This window comes from Hordeum vulgare, unplaced genomic scaffold (assembly GCF_904849725.1).
Source record: "Hordeum vulgare subsp. vulgare unplaced genomic scaffold, MorexV3_pseudomolecules_assembly, whole genome shotgun sequence".
NCBI classification, from domain to species: Eukaryota; Viridiplantae; Streptophyta; class Magnoliopsida; order Poales; family Poaceae; genus Hordeum; species Hordeum vulgare.
This window is the reverse complement of record NW_025422632.1, coordinates 30,835-52,947: the sequence shown is the minus strand read 5'-3', so window position 1 is coordinate 52,947 and position 22,113 is coordinate 30,835. Positions and strand designations below refer to the sequence as shown.

Here is a 22,113-nt window from a genome sequence, read left to right as displayed (position 1 = left end):
CGGAGGTCCGGTTATGGGGAACTCGTCAGAACTCGCAGTTTTGGCCTATTCTGGCTAGTTTTGTAGGCTATTAGACACCGATTTTGGGTCCTCCAGTAATTCAAACGTTTCGGGAACCCCGGAATCCGGTTACGTGGAACTCGTCAAAACACACAGTTTTGGCCTATTCCGGCCCGTTTTGTATGCTATTAGTCACAAATTTTGAGTCCCGTTGTGATCCGAACGTTTCGGGAACCCCGGGGTCCCGTTACGGGGAACTCGTAAAAAATCGCAGTTTTGGCCTATTGTGGCAAGTTTTGTATGCTACTGCTCACTGATTTTGGGTCCCGCTGCGATCCGAACGTTTTGGGAACCTTGATGTCCGGTTACGGGGAACTCACCAAAACTCCCAATTTTGGCCTATTTCGGACGACTTTCTATGCTATTAGTCCTTGATTTTGGGTCACATTGCGACCCAAACGTTTCGGGAACCTCAAGGTCCGGTTACTGAGAACTCGGGAACACTCATAGTTTTGGCCTATTGTGGCCAGTTTTGTATGCTATTAGTCACTGATTTTGGGTCCCACTACAATCCGAACGTTTCGGAAACCCCGGGGTCCGGTTACGTGGAACTCGTCAAAATTCGTAGTTTTGGTCTATTTCGGCTAGTTTTGTATGTTAGTACTCCCTGATTTTAGATCTCACTGCGGTGTGAACATTTTGGGAACCCCAAGGTCCGGTTACGGGGAACTCGTCAAAACTGGCAGTTTTGGCCAAGTCTGGCTAGTTTTGTATGCTATTACGCACAGATTTTGGGTCCTCCTCCGATTCGATCGTTTCGGGAACCCCGGGGTCCGGTTACGGAGAACTCGCCAAAACTCGCAGTTTTGGCCTATTCCGGCCAATTTTCTATGCCACTAGTGACTGATTTTGGGTCCCGCTACGATCCGAACGTTTCGTGAACCCCGGGGTCCAGTTACGTGGAACTCGTCAACATACGTAGTTTCGGCCTATTCAGGCCCATTTTGTATGCTACTAGTCACTTATTTTGGGTCCCGCCGTGATCCGAACGTTTTGGGAACCCAGGGTTCCGGTTAAAGGGAACTCATAAAAAATCGCAGTTTTGGCCTATTGTGGCCAGTTTTGTATCCTATTGCTCACTAATTTGGGTCCTGCTGTGTTCCGAAAGTTTCGGGAACCTCGGGGTCCAGTTACGAAGCACTAGTCAAAACTCGTATATTGGGCCTATTTCGGCCGGTTTTGTATTCTATTAGTCCTTGATTTTGGGTCCCGTTGCGATCCGAACATTTCGGAAACCCCAAGGTCGTGTTATCGAGAAGTCATCAAAACTCGCAGTTTTGGCCTATTGTTGACAGTTTTTTATGCTATTAGTCACTGATTTTGGGTCCTAGTACGATCTGAATGTTTAGGGAACCCCGGGGTCCGGTTATGTGGACCTCGTAAAAACTCGGAGTTTTGGACTATTCCGGCTAGTTTTGTATGTTATTACTCCCTGATATTAGGTCCCGCTGCGGTGTGAACGTTTCGGGAACCCGGAGGTCCGGTTATGGGGAACTCGTCAGAACTCGCAGTTTTGGCCTATTCTGGCTAGTTTTGTAGGCTATTAGACACCGATTTTGGGTCCTCCAGTAATTCGAACGTTTCGGGAACCCCGGAATCCGGTTACGTGGAACTCGTCAAAACACACAGTTTTGGCCTATTCCGGCCCGTTTTGTATGCTATTAGTCACAAATTTTGAGTCCCGTTGTGATCCGAACGTTTCGGGAACCCCGGGGTCCCGTTACGGGGAACTCGTAAAAAATCGCAGTTTTGGCCTATTGTGGCAAGTTTTGTATGCTACTGCTCACTGATTTTGAATCCCGCTGCGATCCGAACGTTTTGGGAACCTTGATGTCCGGTTACGGGAAACTCACCAAAACTCCCAATTTTGGCCTATTTCGGACGACTTTCTATGCTATTAGTCCTTGATTTTGGGTCACACTGCGACCCAAACGTTTCGGGAACCTCAAGGTCCGGTTACTGAGAACTCGGGAACACTCATAGTTTTGGCCTATTGTGGCCAGTTTTGTATGCTATTAGTCACTGATTTTGGGTCCCACTACAATCTGAACGTTTCGGAAACCCCGGGGTCCGGTTACGTGGAACTCGTCAAAATTCGTAGTTTTGGTCTATTTCGGCTAGTTTTTTATGTTAGTACTCCCTGATTTTAGATCTCACTGCGGTGTGAACATTTTGGGAACCCCAAGGTCCGGTTACGGGGAACTCGTCAAAACTGGCAGTTTTGGTCATGTCTGGCTAGTTTTGTATGCTATTACGCACAGATTTTGGGTCCTCCTCCGATTCGATCGTTTCGGGAACCCCGGGGTCCGGTTACGGAGAACTCGTCAAAACTCGCAGTTTTGGCCTATTCAGGCCAATTTTCTATGCCACTAGTGACTGATTTTGGGTCCCGCTACGATCCGAACGTTTCGTGAACCCCGGGGTCTAGTTACGTGGAACTCGTCAAAATACGTAGTTTTGGCCTATTCAGGCCCATTTTGTATGCTACTAGTCACTTATTTTGGGTCCCGCCGTGATCCGAACGTTTTGGGAACCCAGGGTTCCGGTTAAAGGGAACTCATAAAAAATCGCAGTTTTGGCCTATTGTGGCCAGTTTTGTATCCTATTGCTCACTAATTTTGGGTCCCGCTGTGTTCCGAAAGTTTCGGGAAACTCGGGGTCCAGTTACGAAGCACTAGTCAAAACTCGTATGTTGGGCCTATTTCGGCCGGTTTTGTATTCTATTAGTCCTTGATTTTGGGTCCCGTTGCGTTCCGAACGTTTCGGGAACCCCAAGGTCATGTTATGGAGAAGTCAGCAAAACTCGCAGTTTTGGCCTATTGTTGACATTTTTTTATGCTATTAGTCACTGATTTTGGGTCCGAGTACGATCTGAATGTTTAGGGAACCCCGGGGTCCGGTTACGTGGACCTCGTAAAAACTCGGAGTTTTGGACTATTCCGTCTAGTTTTGTATGTTATTACTCCCTGATATTGGGTCCCGCTGCGGTGTGAACGTTTCGGGATCCCGGAGGTCCGGTTATGGGGAACTCGTCAGAACTCGCAGTTTTGGCCTATTCTGGCTAGTTTTGTAGGCTATTAGACACCGATTTTGGGTCCTCCAGTAATTCAAACGTTTCGGGAACCCCGGAATCCGGTTACGTGGAACTCGTCAAAACACACAGTTTTGGCCTATTCCGGCCCGTTTTGTATGCTATTAGTCACAAATTTTGAGTCCCGTTGTGATCCGAACGTTTCGGGAACCCCGGGGTCCCGTTACGGGGAACTCGTAAAAAATCGCAGTTTTGGCCTATTGTGGCAAGTTTTGTATGCTACTGCTCACTGATTTTGGGTCCCGCTGCGATCCGAACGTTTTGGGAACCTTGATGTCCGGTTACGGGGAACTCACCAAAACTCCCAATTTTGGCCTATTTCGGACGACTTTCTATGCTATTAGTCCTTGATTTTGGGTCACATTGCGACCCAAACGTTTCGGGAACCTCAAGGTCCGGTTACTGAGAACTCGGGAACACTCATAGTTTTGGCCTATTGTGGCCAGTTTTGTATGCTATTAGTCACTGATTTTGGGTCCCACTACAATCCGAACGTTTCGGAAACCCCGGGGTCCGGTTACGTGGAACTCGTCAAAATTCGTAGTTTTGGTCTATTTCGGCTAGTTTTGTATGTTAGTACTCCCTGATTTTAGATCTCACTGCGGTGTGAACATTTTGGGAACCCCAAGGTCCGGTTACGGGGAACTCGTCAAAACTCGCAGTTTTGGCCAAGTCTGGCTAGTTTTGTATGCTATTACGCACAGATTTTGGGTCCTCCTCCGATTCGATCGTTTCGGGAACCCCGGGGTCCGGTTACGGAGAACTCGCCAAAACTTGCAGTTTTGGCCTATTCCGGCCAATTTTCTATGCCACTAGTGACTGATTTTGGGTCCCGCTACGATCCGAACGTTTCGTGAACCCCGGGGTCCAGTTACGTGGAACTTGTCAAAACTCGCGGTTTTGGTCTATTCCGGCTAGTTTTGTATGTTATTACTCCCTGATATTGGGTCCCACCGCGGTGTGAACGTTTCGGCAACCCCAAGGTCCGGTTAGAGGGAACTCGTCAAAACTCGCAGTTTTGGCCTATTATGGCCAGTTTTGTATCCTATTGCTCACTAATTTTGGGTCCCGCTGTGTTCCAAAAGTTTCGGGAACCTCGGGGTCCAATTACGAAGCACTAGTCAAAACTCGTATGTTGGGCCTATTTCGGCCGGTTTTGTATTCTATTAGTCCTTGATTTTGGGTCCCGTAGCGATCCGAACGTTTCGGGAACCCCAAGGTCATGTTATGGAGAAGTCAGCAAAACTCGCAGTTTTGGCCTATTGTTGACATTTTTTTATGCTATTAGTCACTGATTTTGGGTCCTAGTATGATCTGAATGTTTAGGGAACCCCGGGGTCCGGTTACGTGGACCTCGTAAAAACTCGGAGTTTTGGACTATTCCGGCTAGTTTTGAATGTTATTACTCCCTGATATTGGGTCCCGCTGCGGTGTGAACGTTTCGGGAACCCGGAGGTCCGGTTACGGGGAACTCGTCAGAACTCGCAGTTTTGGCCTATTCTGGCTAGTTTTGTAGGCTATTACACACCGATTTTGGGTCCTCCAGTAATTCGAACGTTTCGGGAACCCCGGAATCCGGTTACGTGGAACTCGTCAAAACACACAGTTTTGGCCTATTCCGGCCCGTTTTGTATGCTATTAGTCACAAATTTTGAGTCCCGTTGTGATCCGAACGTTTCGGGAACCCCGGGGTCCCGTTACGGGGAACTCGTAAAAAATCGCAGTTTTGGCCTATTGTGGCAAGTTTTGTATGCTATTGCTCACTGATTTTGGGTCCCGCTGCGATCCGAATGTTTTGGGAACCTTGATGTCCGGTTACGGGGAACTCACCAAAACTCCCAATTTTGGCCTATTTCGGACGACTTTCTATGCTATTAGTCCTTGATTTTGGGTCACATTGCGACCCAAACGTTTCGGGAACCTCAAGGTCCGGTTACTGAGAACTCGGGAACACTCATAGTTTTGGCCTATTGTGGCCAGTTTTGTATGCTATTAGTCACTGATTTTGGGTTCCACTACAATCCGAACGTTTCGGAAACCCCGGGGTCCGGTTACGTGGAACTCGTCAAAATTCGTAGTTTTGGTCTATTTCGGCTAGTTTTGTATGTTAGTACTCCCTGATTTTAGATCTCACTGCGGTGTGAACATTTTGGGAACCCCAAGGTCCGGTTACGGGGAACTCGTCAAAACTCGCAGTTTTGGCCAAGTCTGGCTAGTTTTGTATGCTATTACGCACAGATTTTGGGTCCTCCTCCGATTCGATCGTTTCGGGAACCCCGGGGTCCGGTTACGGAGAACTCGTCAAAACTCGCAGTTTTGGCCTATTCCGGCCAGTTTTCTATGCCACTAGTGACTGATTTTGGGTCCCGCTACGATCCGAACGTTTCGTGAACCCCGGGGTCCAGTTACGTGGAACTTGTCAAAACTCGCAGTTTTGGCCTATTGTGGCCAGTTTTGTATCCTATTGCTCACTAATTTTGGGTCCCGTTGTGTTCCAAAAGTTTCGGGAACCTCGGGGTCCAGTTACGAAGCACTAGTCAAAACTCGTATGTTGGGCCTATTTCGGCCGGTTTTGTATTCTATTAGTCCTTGATTTTGGGTCCCGTTGCGATCCGAACGTTTCGGGAACCCCAAGGTCATGTTATGGAGAAGTCAGCAAAACTCGCAGTTTTGGCCTATTGTTGACATTTTTTTATGCTATTAGTCACTGATTTTGGGTCCTAGTACGATCTGAATGTTTAGGGAACCCCGGGGTCCGGTTACGTGGACCTCGTAAAAACTCGGAGTTTTGGACTATTCCGGCTAGTTTTGAATGTTATTACTCCCTGATATTGGGTCCCGCTGCGGTGTGAACGTTTCGGGAACCCGGAGGTCCGGTTACGGGGAACTCGTCAGAACTCGCAGTTTTGGCCTATTCTGGATAGTTTTGTAGGCTATTACACACCGATTTTGGGTACTCCAGTAATTCGAATGTTTCGGGAACCCTGGAATCCGGTTACGTGGAACTCGTCAAAACACACAGTTTTGGCCTATTCCGGCCCGTTTTGTATGCTATTAGTCACAAATTTTGAGTCCCGTTGTGATCCGAACGTTTCGGGAACCCCGGGGTCCCGTTACGGGGAACTCGTAAAAAATCGCAGTTTTGGCATATTGTGGCAAGTTTTGTATGCTATTGCTCTCTGATTTTGGGTCCCGCTGCGATCCGAACGTTTTGGGAACCTTGATGTCCGGTTACGGGGAACTCACCAAAACTCCCAATTTTGGCCTATTTCGGACGACTTTCTATGCTATTAGTCCTTGATTTTGGGTCACATTGCGACCCAAACGTTTCGGGAACCTCAAGGTCCGGTTACTGAGAACTCGGGAACACTCATAGTTTTGGCCTATTGTGGCCAGTTTTGTATGCTATTAGTCACTGATTTTGGGTCCCACTACAATCCGAATGTTTCGGAAACCCCGGGGACCGGTTACGTGGAACTCGTCAAAATTCGTAGTTTTGGTCTATTTCGGCTAGTTTTGTATGTTAGTACTCCCTGATTTTAGATCTCACTGCGGTGTGAACATTTTGGGAACCCCAAGGTCCGGTTACGGGGAACTCGTCAAAACTCGCAGTTTTGGCCAAGTCTGGCTAGTTTTGTATGCTATTACGCACAGATTTTGGGTCCTCCTCCGATTCGATCGTTTCGCGAACCCCGGGATCCGGTTATGGAGAACTCGTCAAAACTCGCAGTTTTGGCCTATTCCGGCCAGTTTTCTATGCCACTAGTGACTGATTTTGGGTCCCGCTACGATCCGAACGTTTCGTGAACCCCGGGGTCCAGTTACGTGGAACTCGTCAAAATACGTAGTTTTGGCCTATTCAGGCCCATTTTGTATGCTACTAGTCACTTATTTTGGGTCCCGCCGTGATCCGAACGTTTTGGGAACCCAGGGTTCCGGTTAAAGGGAACTTGTCAAAACTCGCAGTTTTGGCCTATTGTGGCCAGTTTTGTATCCTATTGCTCACTAATTTTGGGTCCCGCTGTGTTCCAAAAGTTTCGGGAACCTCGGGGTCCAGTTACGAAGCACTAGTCAAAACTCGTATGTTGGGCCTATTTCGGCCGGTTTTGTATTCTATTAGTCCTTGATTTTGGGTCCCGTTGCGATCCGAACGTTTCGGGAACCCCAAGGTCATGTTATGGAGAAGTCAGCAAAACTCGCAGTTTTGGCCTATTGTTGACATTTTTTTATGCTATTAGTCACTGATTTTGGGTCCTAGTACGATCTGAATGTTTAGGGAACCCCGGGGTCCGGTTACGTGGACCTCGTAAAAACTCGGAGTTTTGGACTATTCCGGCTAGTTTCTTATGTTATTACTCCCTGATATTGGGTCCCGCTGCGGTGTGAACGTTTCGGGAACCCGGAGGTCCGGTTACGGGGAACTCGTCAGAACTCGCAGTTTTGGCCTATTCTGGCTAGTTTTGTAGGCTATTACACACCGATTTTGGGTCCTCCAGTAATTCGAACGTTTCGGGAACCCCGGAATCCGGTTACGTGGAACTCGTCAAAACACACAGTTTTGGCCTATTCCGGCCCGTTTTGTATGCTATTAGTCACAAATTTTGAGTCCCGTTGTGATCCGAACGTTTCGGGAACCCCGGGGTCCCGTTACGGGGAACTCGTAAAAAATCGCAGTTTTGGCATATTGTGGCAAGTTTTGTATGCTATTGCTCTCTGATTTTGGGTCCCGCTGCGATCCGAACGTTTTGGGAACCTTGATGTCCGGTTACGGGGAACTCACCAAAACTCCCAATTTTGGCCTATTTCGGACGACTTTCTATGCTATTAGTCCTTGATTTTGGGTCACATTGCGACCCAAACGTTTCGGGAACCTCAAGGTCCGGTTACTGAGAACTCGGGAACACTCATAGTTTTGGCCTATTGTGGCCAGTTTTGTATGCTATTAGTCACTGATTTTGGGTCCCACTACAATCCGAATGTTTCGGAAACCCCGGGGACCGGTTACGTGGAACTCGTCAAAATTCGTAGTTTTGGTCTATTTCGGCTAGTTTTGTATGTTAGTACTCCCTGATTTTAGATCTCACTGCGGTGTGAACATTTTGGGAACCCCAAGGTCCGGTTACGGGGAACTCGTCAAAACTCGCAGTTTTGGCCAAGTCTGGCTAGTTTTGTATGCTATTACGCACAGATTTTGGGTCCTCCTCCGATTCGATCGTTTCGCGAACCCCGGGATCCGGTTATGGAGAACTCGTCAAAACTCGCAGTTTTGGCCTATTCCGGCCAGTTTTCTATGCCACTAGTGACTGATTTTGGGTCCCGCTACGATCCGAACGTTTCGTGAACCCCGGGGTCCAGTTACGTGGAACTCGTCAAAATACGTAGTTTTGGCCTATTCAGGCCCATTTTGTATGCTACTAGTCACTTATTTTGGGTCCCGCCGTGATCCGAACGTTTTGGGAACCCAGGGTTCCGGTTAAAGGGAACTCGTAAAAAATCGCAGTTTTGGCCTATTGTGGCCAGTTTTGTATCCTATTGCTCACTAATTTTGGGTCCCGCTGTGTTCCAAAAGTTTCGGGAACCTCGGGGTCCAGTTACGAAGCACTAGTCAAAACTCGTATGTTGGGCCTATTTCGGCCGGTTTTGTATTCTATTAGTCCTTGATTTTGGGTCCCGTTGCGATCCGAACGTTTCGGGAACCCCAAGGTCATGTTATGGAGAAGTCAGCAAAACTCGCAGTTTTGGCCTATTGTTGACATTTTTTTATGCTATTAGTCACTGATTTTGGGTCCTACTACGATCTGAATGTTTAGGGAACCCCGGGGTCCGGTTACGTGGACCTCGTAAAAACTCGGAGTTTTGGACTATTCCGGCTAGTTTCTTATGTTATTACTCCCTGATATTGGGTCCCGCTGCGGTGTGAACGTTTCGGGAACCCGGAGGTCCGGTTACGGGGAACTCGTCAGAACTCGCAGTTTTGGCCTATTCTGGCTAGTTTTGTAGGCTATTACACACCGATTTTGGGTCCTCCAGTAATTCGAACGTTTCGGGAACCCCGGAATCCGGTTACGTGGAACTCGTCAAAACACACAGTTTTGGCCTATTCCGGCCCGTTTTGTATGCTATTAGTCACAAATTTTGAGTCCCGTTGTGATCCGAACGTTTCGGGAACCCCGGGGTCCCGTTACGGGGAACTCGTAAAAAATCGCAGTTTTGGCCTATTGTGGCAAGTTTTGTATGCTATTGCTCACTGATTTTGGGTCCCGCTGGGATCCGAACGTTTTGGGAACCTTGATGTCCGGTTACGGGGAACTCACCAAAACTCCCAATTTTGGCCTATTTCGGACGACTTTCTATGCTATTAGTCCTTGATTTTGGGTCACATTGCGACCCAAACGTTTCGGGAACCTCAAGGTCCGGTTACTCAGAACTCGGGAACACTCATAGTTTTGGCCTATTGTGGCCAGTTTTGTATGCTATTAGTCACTGATTTTGGGTCCCACTACAATCCGAACGTTTCGGAAACCCCGGGGTCCGGTTACGTGGAACTCGTCAAAATTCATAGTTTTGTTCTATTTCGGTTAGTTTTGTATGTTAGTACTCCCTGATTTTAGATCTCACTGCGGTGTGAACATTTTGGGAACCCCAAGGTCCGGTTACGGGGAACTCGTCAAAACTCGCAGTTTTGGCGAAGTCTGGCTAGTTTTGTATGCTATTACGCACAGATTTTGGGTCCTCCTCCGATTCGATCGTTTCGGGAACCCCGGGGTCCGGTTACGGAGAACTCGTCAAAACTCGCAGTTTTGGCCTATTTCAGCCAGTTATCTATGCCACTAGTGACTGATTTTGGGTCCCGCTACGATCCGAACGTTTCGTGAACCCCGGGGTCCAGTTACGTGGAACTCGTCAAAATACGTAGTTTTGGCCTATTCAGGCCCATTTTGTATGCTACTAGTCACTTATTTTGGGTCCCGCCGTGATACGAACGTTTTGGGAACCCAGGGTTCCGGTTAAAGGGAACTCGTAAAAAATCGCAGTTTTGGCCTATTGTGGCCAGTTTTGTATCCTATTGCTCACTAATTTTGGGTCCCGCTGTGTTCCAAAAGTTTGGGAACCTCGGGGTCCAGTTACGAAGCACTAGTCAAAACTCGTATGTTGGGCCTATTTCGGCTGGTTTTGTATTCTATTAGTCCTTGATTTTGGGTCCCGTAGCGATCCGAACGTTTCGGGAACCCCAAGGTCATGTTATGGAGAAGTCAGCAAAACTCGCAGTTTTGGCCTATTGTTGACATTTTTTTATGCTATTAGTCACTGATTTTGGGTCCTAGTACGATCTGAATGTTTAGTGAACCCCGGGGTCCGGTTATGTGGACCTCGTAAAAACTCGGAGTTTTGGACTATTCCGGCTAGTTTCTTATGTTATTACTCCCTGATATTGGGTCCCGCTGCGGTGTGAACGTTTCGGGAACCCGGAGGTCCGGTTACGGGGAACTCGTCAGAACTCGCAGTTTTGGCCTATTCTGGCTAGTTTTGTAGGCTATTACACACCGATTTTGGGTCCTCCAGTAATTCGAACGTTTCGGGAACCCCGGAATCCGGTTACGTGGAACTCGTCAAAACACTCAGTTTTGGCCTATTCCGGCCCGTTTTGTATGCTATTAGTCACAAATTTTGAGTCCCGTTGTGATCCGAACGTTTCGGGAACCCCGGGGTCCCGTTACGGGGAACTCGTGAAAAATCGCAGTTTTGGCCTATTGTGGCAAGTTTTGTATGCTATTGCTCACTGATTTTGGGTCCCGCTGCGATCCGAACGTTTTGGGAACCTTGATGTCCGGTTACGGGGAACTCACCAAAACTCCCAATTTTGGCCTATTTCGGACGACTTTCTATGCTATTAGTCCTTTGCCGGCAGCATCATAGCCCACATATATCGTCTGTGATCATCGACGATGAGCATGAAATACCGCTTGCCGCCGACAGTGGTCGGAGCGATGGGCCCGCAGAGGTCAGTGTGAACCAACTCGATTGGCCTAGTCGCTCAGTACCTCGCCTGAGAGGGGAAAGGAGCACGTCGTTGCTTCCCCACCAGGCAAGCATCGCAGATCTCCCCTGCGTGCTCCACCAGCGGCATCCCGCGCACCATGTCAGCTCGCCCCATGCGTCGGAGTGCGTCGAAGTGGAGGTGGCCAAGCCTGGCATGCCACTTCCACGCCTCATCGCCGCCATGTGCTGCCAGACAGACGGGGTGTGCAATATCCAACCGCACAACATACAGGCGTCTGCCATTTCGGCATACCTGTGCCAACTCGTTCTGGCGGCGATCGTAGAGCGTCAGGACGCCGTCGCGGATCTTGGTGGTGCAGTCGTGCTCATCCAGTTGTCCGAGGCTGATGATGCTTGTCTTGAGACGCGGGATGTAGTAGACGTCGGTGAGGGCACGGTGGTCACCGTTGCGCACGGCGAACGTGACCGTGCCGCGACCCCTGATGGCCACGCTGGAGCCGTCTCCAAACCTGACGCTGCCTGTGATGCCCTCGTCCAGCTCTGCGAACGCGGACCGATCGCCAGTCATGTGGTTGGACGCCCCGGTGTCCAAGAACCAGCGGCCGTCGCACGACACCTCCTCGGCGCCCAGGGTCGCCTCTGCACGCTCTTCATTTAGCATGACGTGCTCCCCCATGATCCCTGTTGGGGGATTGGCGATCACCGCCATCAGGAGCGTTGTATCATAGTCGTGCCCGCCTCCAGCTTGCTCGCCTTGTTCCACAAGGTTCGCCTACGCGCGCTCCTCGCGGAGGCGCGTCCTGCACTCATGTGCCCAGTGCCCATACTTGTTGCAGTGGCAGCACTGGTCTATGGCCTTTGCGCGGCTGTTTGAGCTGCGTCCGCCGCCTCGTCCACGGCCTCGCCCACGGCGTCCACCGCCGCGTCCTGACCCGGAGCCGCTCCCCCCGGATCCGTTGTTGTCGTTTTGGTGCTCGCGTGCGCTCCACTCCTCCGCTGTGAGCAGAAGGCGCCCAACACCTGTCTCCACCTGATCGACATCGTACCTCTCCTCGGCAGCCCTCAGTCGCCCGGTGAGCTCTTCCACGGAAAGCGTGTCTAGGTCAACTAGGGTTTCTATTGACAGAGCGATCTGCGAATACCTCTTCGGGACGACGGAGAGGAACTTGCGGACGATGCGCTTCTCCAGGAGGGTTTCGCCGAGCTGCGCCATCTGGGCCACCATGTTCATGATCTGCATGGCGAAATCGTCGATGGTCTCGCCGTCGGCGAAGCGGATGTCGTTGTACTGCTTGGCAATGGTCGCGAGCTTCACCTCGCGGACGTGCGTCACTCCAAGACGCATCGTCTTCAGGGCATCCCACGCCTCCTTCGCCGTGGCCTTGCCGGCAAGAGTGGGTGCCATCTCCGGAGGCATCCCGCGCAGGATCGCCTCGAGCGCGAGCCGATCGTCACTCTGCTCTGTCGTGCCCGTTTGCACAACATCCCACAAATGTCGACCTTCCATCATGACCTGCATGAGGACGGCCCAGTCAGTGTAGTTGGTCCGGGTCAGCTGCGGCCATGCCGCACTGCCTGTTTCCCGAGCCATCCGCGCCGTAGACCTCTCTGCCACAGCAAGCTCGTTGCCGTCGGAGACCCGTGCCCGCGAGTGGCCGTCGACTTGCTACCGAAATCGTCTGGGCCTGTCATTCCCAAGATCGACGCCTCGCTCTGATGCCAATTGTCAGCACTAACGCTCTCTATCGAGCCAGAGTGACTTAGCTTCGGCTATGGCGAGAGGAGCGGGAGGTAGACGATGAGGTTTTGCGCAGCGCAACTAACTTGCTGCTTTTCTGTTTCTTCCTCTTATTCACTTGCTGAACGGGAAAAACGGATCAGGAGCTACCCCCTCTACCGGATCGTGCCATCCCACGATCAAGGGCGAGCTCGTGCCGTGATCTAAGGCCTCGGGAGCGCACACACCGCGTCCTCAGGCGCTGACTAACAGAAACGAGAGAAAGTCTCTAACTGACGAAACTGACGAAACTGAACTAAAACTACTGCACCTGCGGCTGCGGCATCATTCAGACACTTAGCAACGTTGGTGATCTGTCACGCTAGATTATTAGCTATCATCGGCCATGAATTCATAAATATCTGGCACTACATTCTACTACTATAAATGATGAGGTGATGAGGCACTCCTCTATCAATTTTATAGAGTACGTGGTGGGTAACTAATTAGCTGCTCTCATGCAAGACAGTAGATGCACGGCCGCATTGGTGAGACCCTCCTGCTGTGGATATAAGAGACCAAACCCATGTGACTTCCTATTACTGCGAAATAGTGGTTGAGTGAGAGAGACATTTGCAGCGGCAGAAACTGAGTGGTACCAACACACTCGTTTCCCTCTATAAATAGGAGCCTCGTGTTCTAGGATTTCCATCAATCCAACATAGCCATTTCTCATTCTTCTGGAGAAATTAAAGCCAAGAAGCCAACCATGGCACGCAGCAAGAGTATTAAGAGTGTGGTCATTTGTGTTCTCATACTGGGTTTAGTTCTGGAGCAGGTCCAGGTGGAGGGAAAAAGATGCTGCAAGGACACGTTAGCTAGAAACTGCTACAACACTTGCCGTTTCGCGGGTGGTTCCCGTCCAGTCTGCGCAGGTGCTTGTCGTTGTAAAATCATAAGTGGTCCAAAATGCCCTAGTGACTATCCTAAACTGAATCTTCTCCCTGAATCCGGTAAGAGATATCATTGTTATTCTTTTCAACTTGTTCATAATGACCTGCTAACATGAAATTATTTACATACTTATTGTTCAAATTACTTTGGCAGGTGAACCAGATGTCACTCAGTACTGCACCATTGGATGCAGGAATTCTGTCTGTAACAACATGGACAATGGTAATTTTAATTTACCACATTTTTATATTTTTTATTCATCTCATAGAAAAAATTTGTGTTTTAGACATACATAACGTAAACTATTTTGTAACAGTTTTCCGTGGCCAAGAAATGAAATTCGACATGGGACTCTGCAGCAACGCATGTGCACGTTTCTGTAATGATGGTGCAGTCATTCAGTCTGTTGAAGCCTAATCATGCCTTCTTGTGCATGATTTCTATGGCCAAGGTCGTATTGTCATTTTGTCTTGAATAATCTTGATACCATCAGCTGTATGGAAGCCAATGTATCATCTTACTTACGTATTTGTCTTTTTCCCTTGTTCCAATAAGAGTCGCCACGATGAATCTATTTGTACCCTTGGCTTAATATAAAACTTCCATGGATATATTATGTGATACACTACAATTTTCAAATTTTCCGATGTTGTTTCATGTATATCAATCGTTTTATATTAAGTCCCAACATTTTGAGATTATATTTACCTTTGAACATATGAGCTATCATGTTTTTACCGTGGAAGTTTTTTCACCACTAAATATTAATTAGGCGTTACACGATATAAAGGAACTCAAAGGGCCATCAATTGGCTAGTCGAACAGAATGTTGCTAGCAGGAAATTAATGGTAATCACCAACATGTTTTGCGTATTTTAGGACAACTATGATCACTAAGGGAGGAGGGGCGGTCGGTGGAGACATATAACTTTGATTGCTAACTCGTTAGGCCACGACGAGCGTATATAACCACCAAATTGCCCCTTAAAATTTGAAAAATTCTAGTGTTCTAGGGAATTTCTATACATTGTTTGGCGATGACCCAAATCGTCGCACAATAATAGTATATCCAGCTATATTTTTGTGTCGATTGTATTTCCTTTTGAGCATCTTGAATCTAACATTATAGACTTGTGCGCCCTCATATTTGTGGCCTTGTAAAAGGGAGATATGGATTTGGACTACAAACCAAATGAAAATGAGAGTATGTTCATAGAGTCACTTTAAGTAATACTCCAAATAAAAAACGCAGTGACCTCGACTGTGTTTCGGTCACAAAACTGATCAAAATTAGTTACTGGAGATAGTTCTATGCACAAACCAACCCTAATAATACTCATAGTTTGTTTCTTGTTCACTGGACGTATCTATGATAATACTTAAGAAAAAACTTCATGTGACTCTATATACTGGGGCATCTCACGCGTATATATTTCTTTATTCTGAATATTTCTTTAATGAAGTGCGGGTATGCAATATAAATTTGTTTCTTTGTTTGAGAATATGTATGTAGGGTATTCACATGCTAGCACACTCAGAGGTATACTCGACCAAAACGAGGTTGAGGCTGCTTTCATGGTATGGTTAGTGGATTGTTGCTGCCTTCTGCATATCTTAAGTATCATTTCTTATATGTGGATTGTTGCTACTTGGCCATTTGTACACCTAGGTAATAATGCTTTTCTCAGCCCCTTCAACAAAACGCGAGACACGCAAAGGCAAGTCGCAAAACAAAACAAAAAGTTTGCACACCTCTATTATTTGAATGCGATTTCCTCTTTTGATTAAAGTTTCATCCAGTAGTTAATGGTAAAATGTAATTAGTTTATTTGGTCATAACAGAACTGAGGGTGTACTACTTGGGTAGCTCCCATGGTCCGTGGGTCATGATTTACTTAATGGGCTATTTTTGTGAAAGATTCACTCCTCTATTATTTTTAAAAAGTACCACTACTTCTTAAAATAAGTGACTTAACTTCGTACTAAACCTAAAGTTAGTAAATGATGGGCTGCTCACATGCAATGGTCTGTACAATAGGGATGCATGAATACTCGTGGTACACGAGTATACAACACGCAAGGATGATGTGTGCTAATCTCGTTATGTATAAATAAGTTAAGCCGTCAGGGCCGACAGCGCAATCACTTGTAAAAGCATCCCTATCAGATCCCGAATAAGAGCATCCCTAGCATATCCAGAATAAAAGCATCCTTAGCAGATCCCGAATAGACAATAGAGACGATATATTTTTTTTTCTTGCCACAAAGGGATGATAGAGATGTGAGAGACAAGAATAAAAGCATCCCTAGCAGATCCCGAATAATGCCCCGACCTGTAAAACAACCGTAAAAATACGAGTCCATGAGGAAAAAGTTACCCGATAAGACCCCTCAAACGCGACGGACCCCTTCTTGCTGCCTCGGCCGGTCGAATAGTTGCATATCGGCGACTGTTTGTCGTGCCTGTGGGATCTGACATTCCCGGCCACCAGCGGCTGCGCCCAGCCATGGATTGGTCGCGGAGCACTACGCAGAGTCCTGGAAAAGCGCCAGCGCCGCATGCAGGTACTGGATCGTCTTCTAGTCGTCATCGTTGGTTTGCCAGCAAGGCCTCGGTCGACCGTCGACCAGGCTCGGTGCTCGTGCAGCGGCTCGCCGGCTTGCCGATGCCGCTCATACAGTGCGATGATTGCACAGAGACAGTGTTGCGGCTCACATCTAGCTAGTATGCGACAACACCTCGAATGCGTATTCTTCAAATGCAATAACGACGGTTTATATCCTTCTTTCCGTTCCTCAAAGATTTGGTAAATCATTATGTATCCAATGTCTTTGCAGAAAATAAAGAAGCAAAAAAAATGTGTTTTCATGCTTCAAATTAAAATGCAAATAACAGATTTACGGGTCGGTGGTGGACAACGACCGAGAAGCCGTTTTTCCGTGAACTGTAAACAACTTTTTGGTTCGCTGATATATGGGGTCTGCTAAAGATGCTCTAAGGGCTGCAGGATTGGTCAAGAAGGAATTTGTTAGTTGGTCAGAATAATTACTGCTGATATACTGACTATCGTGTGGTGTTTTGCCTTCTCTGGCAACGTGACTTGGAAATATTTGTTGCTTAGTAGTTATTACAAAACATATTTCTACTTAGGTTGAGTCATCATTCATAGCTGGTGCGTACACTGAAATACCGAAGTTGCACTTAGATCTAGGCTCCTAGATATGAAATTTTACTGTCCTACTTCATGACGATAGTAGCTTCTCTCTAGGAATTAGTATTCACAATAAAAAATATGTCTTCACAATAAAAAATGATTTTAAATGAAAATCTTGCATAAAATATGCTGTCTAAATTGGACAAACAATATGCCCTCTTTCACTTGGTCGGTAAGCCAGATGGAACACTGAAATTTAATTAAGTCAAGAGCTTGGCAAGCCAGATACAAACACTCAAATCTAAATCACCTTTTACTAGTTTAAGTCACCATTTTCAAATCTAATTAAGTCATCATTTATAAATCTCAGCAACCAGCTCAGCCATGAATTAATAATTATAGTATGCACTGCATTCTACTACTAAAAAGGATGAGGTGACGAGTCACTCCTATATGCTTTGGTCACTCGTTTTAATTTATTAACCAAATTCAAGGTCAACAAAGACTGCATGGAAAGGTTGGGACTGAAGGCGCATCAGAGTACACCACCATGACGAGTAGCTGCATTATCCTGTCCAAGAGCGGGTTCAATGCTTGTTTAAAAAACTACCTCTGGCTTCTCCATTTGAAGAAATGGCATTGCTGCCTTCTCATCCATGGACGATAGGAATCCACTATGCCATCGCTAGAGAGAAAATAGATAAGAGAGAATGGAATTTGCATTGGTTGCCGATTGGAGAAAGATGACAACAATCGAAGGCAAGTTAACTGCAATCACATGGTCGACGTCGCCTCTTTTGTTTTTTTGGGTTAATTGAGTACAATAGGTACTTAGTGTAATTTATAAAGATATAGAATTTGCGCATGGTACTTTTTTGTTAAAAAATGGAAGAACACCCTTTTCTACCGGTGATCCCACATATGTGGTGGCTCCCTAAAATGTAATCAATAGTCTTGCGTGATTCACGTATGAGTTTGCCGTCTATAGGCATGCATTATTGCTGCCCATACTATGATTATATATTATTGATTTATATACGCAAGTAAGTACAAAGTGATGGAACATGTCATCAATTTAATAGCAGCTTTATGCGGGACCGCAACATACATTTCTACCAGTAAGATTGGTAACTTCTAAAGAAAAATGTTATTTGGGCATCTTTTCACATTTTTTGCGTTGCTATTTGGGTTTAAGATATTTGTTTCTTCATGAATGCTTTGTTTATAGCAACTAGACAAATGCGGGAGTCCTACAAAGAGAGAAATAAAAACGTGAAACACGCACGGACATAAAATCTAGATCAACAGGTGTACTAAGAGACGAATGCATACGTGAAACATGCAAGCCAACTTTCTAGGCTCCTTATCATGTTGGTGTTTCAATAGTGATGGGAGGCTGCGTCCTACTAAAAGATCTAAGCAATAAGACTTCCATATAATAAAAATGCAAAATTGTTTCGGCTGGTTGGTGGTTCATAATTTCTCTTAAGTTATTAGAGATCTGAGTATGGGCTCTGAAGTTTTGAGATGGTCCCTGTATGGTGTGGACCAGCGGGTTGGCATGTAAATGTGATATAGTACTCTAACCTATATATCCATCTATTATCTACTAAAATAAAAATACAAATATAAAATAGGGAAATAGGCTAGAAATCCAGACATTAACCAGCAACATATGACCATTATTGAAATTATGTATGAAATAGTGTATGGATATAAAAGTTCCAAAATTATTACTTACCTATGACCATTATTTAGTATGCAGAAGATTATTGACTGCACAGTGGCAAGAAAGAGATGAAAACAAAAGGGTTATTTAGTAAACATAAGGTTGTTTATGCCAGTGCATGTAACTAGTATTCAATTGCTGCGTGTAGTGATTAGTTGGGTAATGGGTCTATTACCAACAATACACTATTCAATCCATCCAGTAAGGGTTGCAGTAGCCAGAAACGATGTTGTCTTTCAGCTCACCTCCATTATTATGGATCACGGAGTCATCACCTCCATTATTGTGGATCACGGAGTCATCACCTCCACAGTTCTGGACCATGCGTCAGTTTTTGTAATGAGGGTGCAGCCCTTCAACCCGTTGAAGCCTAATCATGCATTCTTATGCATGATTTCTATGGCCAAGGTCGTATTGCCATTTCATCTTCAATAGTATTGGATACCACCAGTTGTATCAAAGCCTATGTTGCATCTTACGTATGTATTTATGTTTCTTACTTGTTCCTATAAGAGTCGTCACAGTGAATCTATTTGTACCCTTGGCCAATCAATATAAATGATTCATGCATATATTAAGTGATATATTGTAATTTTTACAGTTTTTATATTGTTTCCTCCAAATCAATCCTTTTATATTACGACCATGTGTTTTCATATTCTATTCAACAATCAACATATGAGCTATCATGTTGTTACCATGAAAGTTTTCTCCACTAAGCTTTAATTAGGTATCATAGATATACATGAACGTAAAGTTTGATCAAGTAGCTAGTTGAACAGAACTCGAAATTTGAATAGGAGGATGGAGTGACAGAAATGATAGTTCCTCGGTTGACAAGTTCTCGCATAAAATCTAAATATCGAGCCAAGAGGAAGTTATGGCTATGGTTGGGTATTTACCCTAATAAATCTTAGGATTTGTGTATTATTTGCTAAAAGCACAATCAAAGTATATGTGAGTCACTGGTCTCTCATGACATAATATCTTACTTGGGAAGGCAAGCAATTTAATTTATTTTCTACAGAAAAATATTGGTTGGAAATTTTTTTTCATAATATACTTGAATCTAGATTGATGTGTAAGGATTAAGGAAGATAACTATGTAGCTCGCAAATCACGTTAAATAGCCATAGTTTAAGCGTGTGAATGCAAAAATAACTAGCCGGACGCCCCCACCCCTTTTACTAGCCTTTATAAAATAAGCTCAGTATCTCTTACTCCCTCCGTTCTAAAATTTGTGTCTTAGATTTGTCTAGATATGAATGTACCTAGACATGTTTTAATATTTAGATACATTCATTTTTAGACAAACCAAAGACAAGAATTTTAGGATGGAGGGAGTATTTCCTATTGGAGGCACCTTTTAAGGATCTCTCATTAATCCACATCATCAAAATTAATTACACCATTGGATTGTGAAACATACGTAACGCGGATGACCCCATGCCACAAAAAATAGGCATCCGACATGTGAAACATTCCATTTCAGTTTTTTATAGAAAACACAACAACATGTACATGTAGAAGGACTAATCCAACACGTACATGTAAGAGTCCTGCATCACCACGTTCAAGTTCTAAGCACTAAAAATACACGTGCCTCTATCTGCCTACAGAAAAAGTAAACAAATAATGACCCCGCTTATGGAAAAACATGTGCATGTTCCATTCAAAAATAAAAAAAACAATACACTATTTTTTCCGGAATTGTTTTTCAGTAGCACACACAATGAATAGTACTGAACGTTCAAGTCACAAGGATAAAAGGGCCTATATCCCGATTTCCTGAAAAACACGTGCATGTTCCCCTCAAAAATGAAAGAAGACACATATTTTTTTTATTAAAGAGTTAATGCATGATAAAGACCCATGTAAAAACCCACGTTCTGTTCCATGAAAGAAGAGACATATTCTGTTCAATTCGTTTATCTAATATTGCATGATAAAGACCAACGTTATGGGTTGGGAAATCACACCATACAAAATATTAAATAAGAACATATACATAAAGTTGCATGCCCAAAAGAATATATATCAATATAAACCCCGTAATTTTTATTGTTATTTCAAATAGGTGTGTTTTTCGCAACCATGCCCACTTAAATTGTAAATTAATTCGTAATTGTTTTTGAAGTATTATGGTATACTCAATTTTTTAATTCGATACACGAGAGATACATTCACAATTAAATGTTCTTTAGTTTAAGAGTCAGCTCTAAGCAATGCACACAGATGTGATGGAGATTATCTAAAATGCAGAAATTGCTTTGTTTTTCTTTGTCTGAGTATTTTTTCCGATGTGAATGAAGTCGGATTGTGGTTGTGCTATATTTACACCGAGCATGACAAATCAATACAATATTAGATAAACGAATTGAACAGAAAATGGAACACACATTCACGCAAAAAGTAGTCGGTAGAATAATATTTCGAAAACAGGTTGTACTTCTTCTGATAATCTCAGTTTATTTAATATTTCCATGATTTATATATGCATCATCTTCGGAGAAAAAACAAACCCATGTGAGCCACTACATCTTGATTATGGGACTCGATCATCATGAATCCCTTTTGTAAATGTATATCCGAGGAATAATATGTCATGGCCAAACTACATTTTTGTTGGCCAGAACATAAATTATTTTATATTATATTTTTGTACATATTTTTGACTCTTTTATATGACAAAATTTAATTATCGTAGTAGTATGCAATTACTGAACAATATTAAAAAGGACTATATCTAGCCCGTGCAGAAGCACGGGTTGATGGCTAGTTAACCTAATCCAACAACACTTGATTAGTATGATAGGATATAAAATTTTAGCCGTCTGATGCACGTCGATAAAACCACATATACTCAGCCTTGCGAAATACCCGTGTAGTTGTAATACTCATGATGCCATTGAATGAGTCTAGTACATCCATCAATTACTGACGTGCATCCTGCTGGACGCTCGAGTAGCATGAAGATGTGATGGAAAAAATAATTGACGAATCTTAACTACGTTGTGTGTCGATTTTTTGTTTGTGTTATTAAGATCTGTGTTAGTTCCCATAATTTGCTGGTTCCGTACAAGTTTAGACCTACGATCTTCAATAATTGCAAGGAACCACCACACGTGTGCCATCACTAGTACACAAGCTAGTTTTTATTCCGTTTTTGAAAGCACCGCCCACAAATTCTATAATTGTAGACTGCACAGGCCCACTCATTTCGCTTTATTAATAAAATTGAAGGTCAACAAGTATTACACGGAGAGGTTGGGGACTGAAGGATATTACGAGCAGTTACACCCCGGCCGTTGGATGTCCTTCTCCACATTAGCATGAGAGTGCACCGCCACGACGAGCGGCTGTTTTATCTTGCTCGACAATGAGTTCAAACTAGAGCAATGCTCGT

At 45.1% G+C, this 22,113-nt stretch overlaps 1 protein-coding gene across 1 annotated transcript; it reads left to right on the top strand.

The window, feature by feature from the left end:
• The first annotated feature begins 13,584 nt into the window (after window positions 1–13,584).
• LOC123421611 (leaf-specific thionin DB4-like) lies at window positions 13,585–14,524 on the top strand. Its single transcript, XM_045107568.1, has 3 exons — window positions 13,585–13,882; window positions 13,977–14,045; window positions 14,140–14,524. The coding sequence occupies exons 1-3, from the start codon at window positions 13,639–13,641 to the stop codon at window positions 14,238–14,240; spliced, it is 414 nt and encodes a 137-aa protein (XP_044963503.1). The 5' UTR covers window positions 13,585–13,638; the 3' UTR covers window positions 14,241–14,524.
• Window positions 14,525–22,113: the final 7,589 nt, after the last annotated feature.

Excerpts from the sequence above, each read along its gene's own strand:
- LOC123421611 (XM_045107568.1), top strand. The coding sequence starts at position 13,639 with ATGGCACGCAGCAAGAGTATTAAGAGTGTGGTCATTTGTGTTCTCATA. Across the intron at positions 13,883-13,976 it reads GAATCTTCTCCCTGAATCCG|GTGAACCAGATGTCACTCAG; the intron begins GTAAGAGATATC and ends TTACTTTGGCAG. Across the intron at positions 14,046-14,139 it reads CTGTAACAACATGGACAATG|TTTTCCGTGGCCAAGAAATG; the intron begins GTAATTTTAATT and ends ATTTTGTAACAG.